This window comes from Pogona vitticeps, chromosome 4, assembly GCF_051106095.1.
Source record: "Pogona vitticeps strain Pit_001003342236 chromosome 4, PviZW2.1, whole genome shotgun sequence".
Taxonomy (NCBI): domain Eukaryota; kingdom Metazoa; phylum Chordata; class Lepidosauria; order Squamata; family Agamidae; genus Pogona; species Pogona vitticeps.
The window spans coordinates 201009670-201024200 of NC_135786.1; the positions used below are offsets into that span (position 1 = coordinate 201009670).

Consider the following 14531-nt stretch of genomic DNA (forward strand, 5'->3'; position numbering starts at 1 on the left):
CACAGGAGAAGGCCTTCTTGACTGCTGCTCCCAAGCTGTGGAACCCCCTCTCCCATGGGAGACCAGGCTAACGTTTGTTTGCTGTCCTTCTGCTGAGAGGCAAAGACCTTTCCTTTCAAGCAGGCTTTTAATATGTAATTGGCTGCTGAGGAAAGTTTTTAAGGGAAGAGTTGTGTGTGTGTGTTTTAATGTGTTTTAAATAGGGATTTTATTTAGTACCTTTTAATAACAAATATATTTAATTTCTTTATAATCACAATGATTATTAAAATATTTCTAACTAAAATATTTCTGTGAGACAGGGGGTGAGAGTAATATCCATCTCACTGCAGTGCCGTCCCTCTCCCACACTATAGAGAAAGTGGCATCGACTCTGCCCGCTTCATCCCCCAAGAAAACAGAACAACAGGGGACAGGCACCCAAAAGTCAGAAAGAGAGATGCAGAAATTAATGGCCCAAGGAACTCAAGGGAGGATGGCGGGAACAGAATGGAAGGAGAGGGTGGAGACTAAGGCGGGAACAGCCGAGATAAAAAGTAAGGAGGGACAGTTACCCCCAGGCTGGGAATGGGTCTGGATGGAAGATCCCTGGACCCGGGCTGGAGAGAAACTGAGGGTACCAAAAGGGGAGGCAGATTACAGGAGAAGGAGAGAGATTCCCCAGAGACCATCATATTGGGGAGAAGCTGAGGCCAGGGAGTGGAGACGGAAGCTGAGAGAAGAAAAGGAGAAGGTAGAGAGAGAAAGGATGGAATGGAGGGTGAGAGAAATGCAGATGAACAACTACCGAGAGGACCCCGGCAGACCACCACACCCTCTGGTGCCCCATGTGGGTGGACGACCGGGATGAAGACACTGTGCCCCTGTTGGAAGGTGAACCGGGACAAGTGGTAGACCAGAATTTATCTATAGACTGGCCAGGTCCATGGGACACAGGTGAAAGGAACCTGTTCTGAGGAGAAGATTGGAAACCCCTGCCCGACCCATCGGAAGGAGAAAGACATTGGAGCAAGCCTGTTGATACCTGTTACCTATTAAATACCCCAATAAACCTTACTCCTGTTTCGAAGATGCAAAAGTTTCCCAGTTTATTTGAACAACAAAAAGAGCCATAAACCGAATCCTCACAATTTCTAATTTATGTTTTTAAATCACATGTAAGCCATACGAATCTCTCTACAGGGAGAAAGGTGGAGTAGAAATGCAAATGAATGAATGAATGAATGAATGAATGAATGAATGAATGAATGAATGAATGAATGAATGAATGCCTTTTATGCACTTCTAATCCAAGATGAATCACAGTATTCCACCCAAAGAAAACTGCTCAGTCTTTTCTTACTTTTCCTGATGCCTTTATCCTCCAAAATGACATGAAATCATTAAATATTTTATTTTACATGCTTCCATTGGTGCTACCACATGTACACACAGTTCTCATACCCCCCTTGCCTCCAATTTCCACCTGGAGAAAGCAAAATTAGTTTCCAGAATGTTTTTTAAAAGAGTGGGTCTAGAGCACAAAGCCTTCTTACTCCCACAAAAATGGTGGAATAAGCACAGCATTGTCTGAAATCAAAAGTGCTGTTGCCCACCATTTGCAGTTAAATCATTTTTTTCTCAGTATGACTATAAGTCAACTAGTCTTTGATGTCAAAATAAGGTATAATTGGTTGAACCTAGTGCCACTCTCACTCTGCAGAGGTTTAAATAAAAATGGTGCAGGGCTGCAGTTACTTCAGGAGTTGATTGGTGCACACTGAAGCTAGCTGCAAAGACGGCATTGTCTTCTGAGAGAAAGGCTACCTTTGTAGTGAAGAAAATGCACTCCATATTCCCCTCCCCCCCCAGCAATGCTATTTCTTCTCCTATTTCTTTCTCCCAATAAAAGTTCTGGGTAGTTTGAGATCACAGGCTGGCTGCTGAAATTTGCATAAGTCAGGATGCGAGATCCCATACTCCCCTCTTAGGACCAAGTCTTCACCCTTCGAACTGCTTTATAGTCTGCACTGCCAGCCAGCTGCAACATTATCTATTTTGTCTATCTAACTGCCAGCAAAGAGGAGAAAAGCCTTCATCTGGGGAAAAGTATGATTCAGCCCACCCAGAACTAAGTAACCCCTGCTTTTTTTCAGGAAAAGGAGACTGATGGTGAGAGTGAGAGCAAGAGTGAAAGCAAGAGCACAAGAAAGAAAGAAAGAAAGAAAGAAAGAAAGAAAGAAAGAAAGAAAGAAAGAAAGAAAGAAAGAAAGAAAGAAAGAAAGAAAGAAAGAAAGAAAGAAAGAAAGAAAAGCAGGGTTAGCAACAGTAGGTAGTGTGTAAACTGAGTGGCTCTGCCATCCAACATAAGATAAAATACAGTTGGCCAAGATACCAGATCCCTCAAAAGGCGCGTTGCCTTAGAGCCCTTTCAAACCTGAAAATACTGCTTGTTTACATTACGTTTCAAAAGTATGTATTTTATATCATACTGCTCTATTACATGTATCTTGAAACTTGCACTACATTGACATCTTTAGAAATAAAATTTATTATGTGGGAGCATTTTCTCAGAATTCTTCTCACACACACACACACACACACACACACACACACACACACACACACACACACACACACACACACACACACACACACACACACACACACACACACACACACACACACACACACACACACACACACACACACACACACACACACACACACAGAGTGCCTGTAGCTTTTCATCAATAGCTGGTTCCCAAGCCTATGCCCTTATATTCTGTCCAAATCCAATTTCTGCCACAGCATTTCTGATAAACAGTTGGCAGGTGAATCTGTCTACAAATAATAATAATAAAAACCTATAAACTGTACCTGAGGCCTTTCTGAGACATATTTTGCACAGTGACGAATCAGGCGAATTGCTTCCATACTTGTGTCTGGAAAAGCTGCATTGCATGCAAATTCAGACAAGCACTTTACTGCATCTTGAAAAGAATCTATGGTTGCTGGAAAGTGCTTCTCAAATACAATGGCTGAAAGTAATAAAACAAACAGTTAAAAAAAATTGCTCTTTATAACAGGTTCTTCAAAAATTTTTGATTTTTTTAAAAAAAATACATACATTGGTTAAATAAAGCACAGTCATCATAATGCAATGAGAATACAAATTTTAAAACAAAGACTGAAATCCAGTAGTAAGCTGCACCTAGAGTGACTTACTGGATTTTAGCCCATAAATAAAAAGCAACTGTAAAACAATAAAGTTCAAGGTTATAAACAGTAATATGCATTCACGAAGGCTTTCACGGCCGGGATCTAATGGTTGTTGGGGGTTTGGGGGGCTCTTTGGCCGTGTTCTGAAGGTTGTTCTTCCTGATGCTTCGCCAGTCTTTGTGGCTGGCATCTTCAGAGGACTGGAGTATTAACTCTGTCCATGCTCTGTTGGTGGTGTTGGTTAGTATTTATAGCTGTGGGAACGGGTTTTATCCTATATCCTGAAAAAAGACAAAAGCTGTTCCCACAGCTATAAATACTATCCAACAATACCAACAGAGCATGGACAGAGTTCCTGCTCCAGTCCTCTGAAGATGCCGGCCACAGAAACTGGCGAAACGTCAGGAAGAACAACCTTCGGAACTCGGCCAAAGAGCCCGAAAAACCCACAACAACCATTATAAACAGTAAAATGGAATGAAACAGCTACTATGGAAAAAAAAAAGGGGGGGGAGGCAAAAACACAACAAAACCAATTCAGTATTATACCTCCTTGTGACAGTCTGTCAATTATACATCAATACTTACTAACAATGTGGCCTGTAGTTTGAAATGCAAGTTCCACTATACTTTCATCCTGATCCGATGCAGCCAAATGGAACACTGAGAAAATATTCTTCCACCCTGAGCGGATGTTTGCTGCCTGGGAATTCACCATCTGCGCTATGCACCGGACAACCATATCTCGAATGGTTGGAGATCTACAGCGGACACAATTTTTACAAAGAAATATAACAGTTCACTCCAAAAATGTGATATCTCAGAGTGAGGGGATTGCTGCCAGTGTCCTGGGTGGGCTATTCTGCCCTTGACCCCCACCCCTGGGAGCCTGGATGTACCGCCACTCTGGGCTCTCCAGAAGGCTGGGACAAAGGAAGTTCAGTTGTCCCCAGGAAACCTGGGGCTGAAAAGCACCTGGCAGGATGGGAGAATGGTGTGGGTTTAAAGGACGGCAAAGAGGAACGTTTGGAGTTTTTGGAGCCAACATCACTTGGCGAAGAGTGGGCGCTGGAGGAGGAAACCTAGAGCTCAGTGGCAGAAAAAACTGGAGCACATCTTTTGTGCAGTGGTTGAGCTAACTTTGGACCTAGAGGACAACCCTGGCAAGGAGTCAGTGACCACCTTCCCTGTCCTAAGAGGATGTAGCACAAACATCAATATGAGAAGGAAGTTCCTTAAGGTGCAAGGGAGCAGTTAGCACTTGCTGCCAGCTGCCTCTACTGACCCTTATTTAAAGGCTCCAAGCTCGGTCCCAGGTATGGATTTTTTCATCAGCAGGCCTCTAGTGGTCTTAGTAAAGTTAACTGTTACCAGTACAGAATTAACTGTTTATAGAGGAACTAGTGTAGGAAACTCTGTCTCATGGGATGTGGGAGGGCAGAGACAGGGAACCCCTGTTAAAAACATCCATACCAGCAACTTGGAGCTGATGGGGTTCTTGGGGGGGGACCCCTATGCCACCAAATCTGTTGGGAAAGGGGTAGCAGCCGCCCAGAGACCTTTGGGTAGAGTGGGCGGCATATAAATTAAATAAATAAATAAATAAATAAATAAATAAATAAATAAATAAATAAATAAATAAATAAATAAATAAATAAATAAATAAATAAATAAATAAATAAATAAATAAATAAATAAATAATACTTATAATGAGAGAGAATCATTTCAAATAATAGTTTTCATTAAACATAATCTACCTGTTCCTCTTCATGATATGTTCAAATGGCCTCAGAAAATCCTTTTGGAATCGGAAATTTGCAAGTTCTCCCTTTTCTAAGAATTTCATTGATAACTGCCTTAAAGAGTCCACTGCAAAAATAGCTACATCTTCATTAGGATTACAGCCAACCTATCAAAACCAAGTTAGAAACTTATGATATGTAGTATCAACAGTAAAAAGCAGATTCAACCTATCTACATTTTAAAAGAAATATTTGGCAAAAATGATGGTAAATTAATTTTTAAAAACATACATAACTTGTGTTTCCTTCTGTTGTAATATTTAGTAGCACAGTAATTTTCTAAGGACATTTCTCAAAGCCTAATTTTCAATAAGCAGTTCATGGAAATTATTTAATATTAAGAAATTAATTGTACTGGCTTCAATATTCAAAATGATGCTATGAAAAGCAATGGCTAAAATCCTGTCATGCAGCTCTGTATGCACAATGGTGATGATGTCACTAGCAGCAGCAAATCACCACTGATTAAAAGCATCCTATGGTGATTTGGGGGTGCATGTGACTTCACTGCACATGCTCCCTGAAATCAGCAGCGCATCTCTTTTAATCAGCTGCGATTTGCCACTGATGCTGATATCATCACTACTGCATATGGGGAATTAGGCAACAGGATTTCAGTCAGTAAATAAAAGGGAATTAAAACTGTCTTAACACAAGGATACTTGTGTACTAAAGATCAATGCAGTATATTTTTGCAGTTCCAATACTGTCCCTGTACTACAGAAAACTACAAGTTGCTGAGATTTGGTCTGCTAGTCATAGTTTTATTTATTTTCTTTTACTGCTAAGCAACATAACAGGAAAGAAGCATTATGAACCTATGACATTCTTCTAATCTGTTTGGAAGAAGAGCTATTTTAAAAATTGTAATTAAAATTATAATACTGACATACCTTATTGAAATGGTCTCCAATAACTTCCCAGATTCTAGACCACTGTAGTCTTATCCGCCCCATGTTATAGTAAGAAATCTCTACTATCTTCTGCAAGCTAAACATCCGAGGGTGAGTTGCAGACAGCAGTTCATCCATAGACACGGCACAAAGCCAACGGACAAAATCCACTGCGGAATTATTCAAAGAAAATTCACTCAATACTCTCTTTTTCAAACATGTTAATACAATGATAGAATGAACTGAAACCAAAACTTACCAATTGCATTTCCATCCAGCCTTGTAGATCCTGTAAATATTCTGCCAAAGAACACAATTTAACAGTATTTTTCACAAGGATTTCTTTCAATATATACATTTTTGAAAAAGAGCAGTACCACTGAATGGAAAAATTATAACATGCAAATGTCACCTCAGAGAATGAGTAAATGATTTAAAAAGTGAGAAGTAGTATTTTTGCTTCATCAATCGCTCTTTAAAAACTTGTAGCATATCCTGATGAAAATAAAATGAACAATACAGCTTACATCACATTTGAATCTGCCATGTAGCTATTTATATCCTCTCATCCTTTCTCTCAAACTTTACAACTTTTCTCAGCACAATACTTCTTTATAACTGTTGAGACAGGTCATATACTATTATTTCCATTGTAACAGAGATATTACCATATTTTTCAGTGTATAAGACACTACTTTTTCCTAAAATCATTACACTAAAAATTGAAGGGTGTCTTTTACATGGAAGTAAGCTGAGATAGTTGGAGAGAACAAAATGGCACATACTTTGCCTTTGTAAACAGGCTTCCTTCAGTCACGAGGCTTAGCTTCCTATAGTCAGGAGACTTAGCTTCCTCCAGTCATGAGCCTTATGGAACTGACACCAGCTGATGCTGTATAAACCAATTGGAACACACCCGTATGGAGGTGGAGCCTGTAGGCTTAGATTCAACAGGGACTCAAAATGTCCGACCCTTCTGAGCCCACAGGCCGAATCCTCACAGGTTAAGTGTTTTTAATTTTTGGGTTAGAAAAGTGGTGTGTGTGTGTGTGTGTGTGTGCTCTAAACGGGGGCATATTATAAACCAAAAATATGATAATATTATTATAAAAGCATAGTATGATATTGAAACATAACACTGTACCTGTCTACAGCAACGACAACACTCTGTGAGCTAGTTTCTCCAATGGATTCTTGAATACTTGCAATCTGCTTCCAGTCCATATTTCCTCCAACTAACATTTAAAAAAAACAAACAGCATGGATTGTAGGTGAGAAAGAAGAAAGAAAAGAAAATTAGCACACCAAGAGGACAATGGTAAAAACGGTTGCAGTTCAGAACTTTAGCAGCAGTAGGATCAAGGAACTGCTCTACCTAGAAGACAGCAAGTTGATAGTGTAGCCAACCACTGCTCAGATTAACTAAGGACTTTCTTGATTCTTGGCTGGTGACACAGAGACCAACAAGGTTGCCAACTTTTCTTCCAAGCCCAGCAAATCCCTACTCAGAGACAATGTAAGTTAATGAGGTACAGTCCTTGTAATATGAGCAGAGATCAAAGAGGCAGACAGATAGTAGTGTTGAGAGGGATGGCTGCAACCACCTGCTCCTTTGTTTAAAGTTTGAGAGCAAAGGTAGTGTTATCAACCCCCTCCTCATAAGGAATGAGTGACGATAGATAAAAGCCAGCAGCTCCTGCCAATGGTAAAAATTATTTCCAATCATCTAAGTTATATGCAACTCACATCATACTCTCCATCAGCTATACAGAAATATTCAGATGTTCTAAGCTAGTGCTTCTATCTCACCCCTCACCTAAACATTCATTCATGTTTTTCAGAGAGATTTGCTGCCAGGCCTTCTCTAGCACATTAGCATTAATCTGCACATTTAAATTACAGTGTGTTTAGGAGATGTAAGGGAAAAGACAGGGTAAGATAGAAATGTGTAGTTGGAAGAAACTCCAACTGTCACCGAGTCCAGCTCCCAGATAATGCAGGAAATCCTCAGACCGTCTGATAGACAGTCATCCAATTTCTCTTTTAAAACTTTCAAAGAGCCCACCACCTTCCAAAGTATTCTATCCCACAGTTGAAGAGGAAGCTATTCCCATTTTTTAGTCAATATCAACATCCCCTTTCTTGTAACTTGAATGTACTGTCAATCTCCTTTCACCATTTGTTTAAAAAAAAGCTAGAGGCAGAAATCTTATTCAGTCATTCTTATCTGTATAAAATATAGGATGGTGAATCTAGATGCTTCTCAGTCCCACACCTTTCTATGTGATTTTCTGCCCTTTTCCTTCCCTCATGGGCAATTCCCAGCCAGGAAAATATCCTCAGTTTCTTCCTGTGAAATTCTACACATTATTCCTTAGATACTATTTTCAGTACTTGATTGATGTCACTCTCTGAAGGATTTCTTATTGGCATCAGATAAATCATCTTAATTACTGATTTTTTTTACAAAGGTTATATTTGACAGTCCTCTTCTGTTTTGTGCTTAAAGTATTATCATCTGCAGATGACTTCTAATTGATAATTTGTGATTATAAATTGTCTGCATTCTCCATAAGATTTTGATGCATGTCTGAATAAGTGATTTTAATCATGAAAGCTCAAGTTTGATTTTAGTGGTCTAGTAAGGCATCATCAATCCTGAACTCTTATTGTAATGAACCCCAGGGCCTTATCTCTATTTCTATTTGCAGATTTTTGTTTCTCTTTGCTACGCTTGTCAATTTCAGACACTTAAACTGATCAATTTCAAATGGTTGGCTACCATCTCCTATTCAGACAAACACAAGCATTTCAAACTGACCAATGCACCACCCTGAAATTGACAAGAGTAGCAAACAAAAAGACACAGAATACAACTTAAATTTTGTAGATATAATTGGTGGGAAAAGAAAAATAACAGTGTTCAGTCTTTCTCTCTACTGCTTTCTCAGGAAATTGTATGGTCTTTGCAGGGTCATGGAAGGATTTTACACCAGGAAAAATGTCTATAATTGCCAGGATTAAAAAAAATGGCCAAGCACTTGATACACTCTTAGTATAAAGCTCACAAGAAGAAAGGAGCATTCTAGCCATGCCTTCTTCCCCTCTCCTCCCACCCCTGTTTCATTGCCTTCTAAATGTGGACACCAATAAGTCCAAAGCAGGAATATTCTGCTACCTGCTGACATTCTCCAAGGGAATGAGAATCCTGTTTTTCCAGGGTGGCAGCTCACATCGACAGTTCCCATAGAAGGTGAAACTCTCCTTCTTCAGAGTTGCTGGCCTCCTCATACAGGAGAGTGAAGAAAGTGATAATGGAGGGGGAGTGGCTAGGATAGTCCTACCTTTGCTTAAGCTTTGTAGCTAGGTAAGAGCTAGAAATTCTACATATTCTCTTTCCATGTGCAAAAATATTGCAAAATAAGATATAGATGCTAATGTATTAAGAGGCCCTTTCGGAGAAATTTTAAGTACCATAATTGTAAGTATTTATTAAAAGTATAGGACACAAAGACATAAAACATTACGTTTACAAACTTTCCCTCACTCTGCTCTATCCATTAATCACTGAAAATTCAAAGCCATTAGCTCCCATTAGTATTTTCAGTACTTACCTAGTCCTAGACTTGCAAATTCATCAGGTGCCTGATCTTTTGTTCCCGTAAAAGAACCTTCTCGGCCTCTCACAGTCCCAGAAATGTAACGTGGTTTTACTCCAGTACCAATTAGCTGTGCCAGTTCAAGCTGACTGATGCATTTCAAGATCTTCAATTAAGAAACAGAATACTACTAAATAAATTAAACAAACCACTGAAAACACATTTTATTATAGTTTAATAGTAGTATTCCATCCAGTTCTCATTCATATACCCCAAACACAGGAATAAAATTCAGCAAACCCTATAGGCATCCCACAATAGGAAAGTGTAATGCACACTTCATAAAAATCAAAATATGCAATTTAGCTTTTAATATATTCCTGACAATTTAGTGTATGAAAAAAAATCTCTATGCAGAATGTAAAATGTATACGCCAAAGGAGTAAAAAAAAAGGCCAGTACGATATGCATACTCAATTCCTGTGCAGGACTTAAACATTAATGTACCTCATGCCAAGAATTTCCCAAGTAATTTCCATCTGTATGAGCCACTGTAATGAGTGTTTTTATTGTGTCAATGTTCTTCTGCTTCATTTCAGTAATGCCAGAGCTCACTGTAAGTAAAGTAAATCTTGCTAGTGCTTGAACGTAAGCATCTCTTTCAAGCTAAAGGAAGAAAGAGGAAAATTGTTTTAATTCATCAAAATTTTCTTGCTTCAATTAATACAATAGCATCACGTTTTCATGTGCCATGGTACTATATTGATAAAGATGGAAAATACAAATACTCAACATTTGTATAAAAGAAAACTGGAGTTTCCCATTCCTGCCCAATTGTGCTGAAATGCATCATATTTACACTACTTAAAAAAGATACCTCTCCCCATGTCATGCCCTTTAATATTCCTCTTCAATGTTCAATCTCCAAAATTCTCAAATCTATTTCCTGTGCTTATTTTTTTCACTTCCAACCAACTGTAGCCTTTTATTCTCTCTGCTCTACTGAAACTACTGTCTCTAAATTCACAAACTATATTCTCAATATCAAAACTAAGCATTTTCTATTCTTTTTTTATTGTTGCTTTTTACGTATATAGTTTAGAATTCTCATCTGTTTTGTCTCATCTACATCTTGTGCCTAAGTCACCTTATCTTATTTGTCACATCACTTATTCAACCTTCTGAACAGGAGAAAGATATTTGCATGTCTTCTCTTTCTTTATGCAGATCAAGAGGATGGGGTTTATTTCACTTTCTTTTTCTTCTTCTGAACATTGACCCTGTGGCGGACACCCTGACTTCCCATATACATAATGGTATTAGCCTGCACCAATGGGAGTTGTTGGGAGGCAGAGCCAGCTATCTAGAAAGGGGGCGGTAGCAGATAGGAGGCAGATAAGGAAGAGAGAGATTTGAAAAGAAGGTTTGGGTTTTGAGGCAGAGGGGAAGTTTAAAGAGTGAATAGTGAGAGGGTTATCGGTATTAATTAAGATAGAAGAAGTTAAAGAAAAATAGTGAATGCTTTATGTAACTTTAAGAATGTGCTTAAGAATTATTCCTAAAACAACTTCTAATCAATAAACCTGTTTTTATTTCAAAGTTAAGTACTGAATGGACCTCAGTCTTTCATAGGAAACATAGCTGGTAAAGAGATCAACTGGTGGTAACGAGGTAAAGGGCAATGTTGGAACACTTGCGTGAGCTCTGTGTTTGATGAAACAAACAGGGGCCAAGGGGTAAACGTCACAGTCCCTTATATGTAACCATAATTAAAAGATAAGGAGTAGCTGTAGGACTGCACATATTCTTCTGTGGCAAGTTCTCTTTCATATACAAATGTCCTTCTTTCTAATAAGCCCTAAGCATGTTTAAAGCTTATGTTTGAGTTAACTTTAATCAAGGTTAGAATAAACAGGATTCCCACCAGAAACTGCGTTCAAACTGTTTCACAAACCCTGGTGGGTTTCTGAATGGGAACTCCCTTTAGTCTGTTTAAGGATCCTGTAGAAGGAGACTAGCATCCTATTTCAAACATAGAGGAAACTATGTATATGTCCCCCTGCTATGACAGTTCCCCGGTCATGTAACCAAAAATTCACAACGAAACTAACAACTAGTGTAAGGCTGGACATACAAACAGAAGCCTGTTGGAGTGGCAGGAATGCTCATGTGACTGAACCTCCTTGATCAGGCAATGGAACAGGATACTGGTCATAATAAACTTTAACTGTGATGAAAGCCACTAAAGAAAACATATGCACAGGGAAAGGAGAACATGATACCACAAACTGCTCCTAATCTTGTAACAACTGCTAGAGTACTGTACTTATACTGGGCCTTTATCTGGTGTTTCACTGGGTTCTAGGAATACACATAACACTGCAAAATAGCATAAACAAAGATGAGAGTATCCTGCCTTGATGAATTAACAAGAACAAAAATGTAAAAGAAGAAATAATGAGGGAGAAAAATCACTTGTTTGCCCCTCTACATATAACCTTTCACTTTTCTTTCACCCCTGAGTATTTAATGGATGACAATGCAACATCAAGTACAAGTACCAATACAGTGGTGTGTCGCTTAGTGATCGCTCCGTTGAGCGATGAAATCGATTTGCGATGCACTTTTGGCCATCGTTGGAGCGATCGCTTAGCGATGTCCCCATGGCTAAAATTCGCTTTTCTATGATCGTGGGGAAGTGATCGTGGCAAAGCGAACTTTTTTAAACAGCTGATTGGTGGTTCCAAAATGGCCGCCGCAAAAACAAAATGTCCACCGCTGTTTTGCCTCGCTTTAGAGTCACCCAAAATGGCCACCGCTATGGAGGAATTTCGCTTTAAGGTAAGTTTTTCGCCCATAGGAACGTATTAAACACGTTTTAATATGTTCCTATGGGCTTTTTAATATCGATTAGCGATTAAATCACTTAGCGATGTTTTTTCTGGAACTGATTAACATCGCTAAGTGAGGCACCACTGTATTTCAATATGTTTGAAGACTGCATTTTCAACTTTCCTCAGAAACATTTTTCTCCTCACTGACTGTCATATTTCCTACTAATCCTAAAATCTTGAAGACAGGCAAACATGTAAAATCATTTCTCTCTGAGCATCTAAAAATTTATAATATTTGAAGTATCAGGGTGCATTTATTAGACAGACTCAAGCCGCTCACATTTCTGCCTTCCTACCTATTTTGTGGTAGCTTTGTACTTATGTATGTCCACCTGCAAACGACATGTGCTGTGTGCAGGCAAATGACATTTTTCCTTTCTTTTTTCTTCATATCAGAGCTCAATACAATTTACAATTATGGATGTATATGAAATATTAAGTTCAAACAAATTTAAAATGCTAAAATTATTAGAATATTTTTTACCAGAAGAGGCTACATCAATAATATTATCTCACCCATTTACTAGATCTTCTTTTGTACACATGTTGCGGCATAAACTGCATGCAAGTGCTGCATTAATTGAATTTCTCTACATTCACAGAAAAATTGTCCTGTATCCAAGTAGCCCCAATTTACTTAATTATTCTTTCATCTTCCTACTGTGTCAATTCCTACTAGACCAATACAGATAGAAGACACATTCAAAAGTTTATAGAACAAATAACAATTGACTGTGACAATTCCAAAGGAATTTTATACAGAATTTTCAGAGCAGCTGCATCTAAAAATGTACATGTCTTATCTTTCTTGGGGGGGGGGGGCAACGTAAAAATCAAGTAAGAATCAACTGGACCAAGATTTATAAAGGTTTATGGCCAAATCTGTATGTGGGACAGGAAGCAACAGTTAGAATTGGATATGGAACAACTGATTGGTTCAAAATTGGAAAAGGAGTACAACAAAGCTGTATATTGTCTCCCTGCTTAACTTATACCCAGAATACATCATGCAAAACACAGGACTGGATGAGTCCAAAGCCGAAATTAAGATTGCCGGAACAAATATGAACAACCTCAGATATGCAGATGATACCACTCTGATGGCAGAAAGTGAGGAGGACTTACAGAAACTCTTAATGAGGGTGAAAGAGGACAGCACCAGAAATGGTCTGGAGCTCAACATAAAAAAACCCCTAAGATCATGGCCACTGGTCCCATCACCTCCTGGGAAATAGAAGGGGAAGATATGGAGGTAGTGACAGATTTTACTTTCTTGGGCTCCATGATCATTGCAGATGGTGACAGCAGCCACGAAATTAAAGGATTCTTGCTTTTTGGGAGGAAAGTGATGACAAACCTAGACAACATCTTAAAAAACAGAGACATCACCTTGCCAACAAAGGTCTGCATAGTCAAAGCTATGGTTTTTCCAGTAGTGATGTTTGGAAGTGAGAGCTGGACCATAAAGAAGACTGACTGCCAAAGAATTGATGCTTTTGAATTGTGGTGCTGGAGGAGACTCTTGAGAGTCCCCTGGACTGCAAAGAGAACAAACCTATCAATTTTGAAGGAAATCAATCCTGAGTGCTCACTGGAAGGACAGATCATGAAGCTGAGGCTCCAATACTTTGGCCACTCATGAGAAGAGAAGACATCCTGGAAAAGACCCTGATGTTGGGAAAGTGTGAGGGCAAGAGGAGAAGGGGACGACAGAGGACGAGATGGATGGACAGTGTCATCGAAGCTACCAACATGAATTTGATCCAGGAGACAGTGGAAGATAGGAGTGCTTGGTGTGCTCTGTTCCATGGGGTCACAAAGAGTCAGACACGACTTAACGACTAAACAACAACATGCCCAAACCTAATCTAAAATGACAGGACTAAGCCCTCAAGTAGTCCTAAAGGTGGTAATCAAATTTCTGCAGAGAATAACCACAGCTATCCTCATACATCTGGGCTTGAGATGAAGAGTTTTCTGTTAACGTGGCACGATTTTCGGATATTTTGTAAAGAATGCTAAACTATCAAAGTTTATTGGATTCTTCGAAATTCTCAAGGAGAGAAACCAAAGCAATTAATGTAATAAAAATACAGATAATGATAGATTTGACCAAGCAAGTATTTGCCATATACACGTGT

General features: G+C 39.0%; 1 protein-coding gene across 2 annotated transcripts in view; it reads right to left on the reverse strand.

Moving 5' to 3' along the window:
- Positions 1-14531, reverse strand: part of ARFGEF1 (ARF guanine nucleotide exchange factor 1) — a 96517-nt gene that overhangs the window by 22870 nt on the left and 59116 nt on the right. For both annotated transcript variants that reach the window (XR_012086915.2, XM_020812408.3), the window contains exons 21-28: positions 10004-10162; positions 9512-9662; positions 7042-7132; positions 6157-6197; positions 5898-6067; positions 4960-5111; positions 3790-3962; positions 2860-3020 (exon numbers count right to left, since the gene is read on the reverse strand). Coding sequence is in view for 1 of the 2 variants with exons in the window: in XM_020812408.3 (XP_020668067.1) it covers positions 2860-3020; positions 3790-3962; positions 4960-5111; positions 5898-6067; positions 6157-6197; positions 7042-7132; positions 9512-9662; positions 10004-10162 (1098 nt within the window). In the remaining variant the exon portion in view is untranslated. The remainder of the gene's footprint in view (positions 1-2859; positions 3021-3789; positions 3963-4959; positions 5112-5897; positions 6068-6156; positions 6198-7041; positions 7133-9511; positions 9663-10003; positions 10163-14531) is intronic.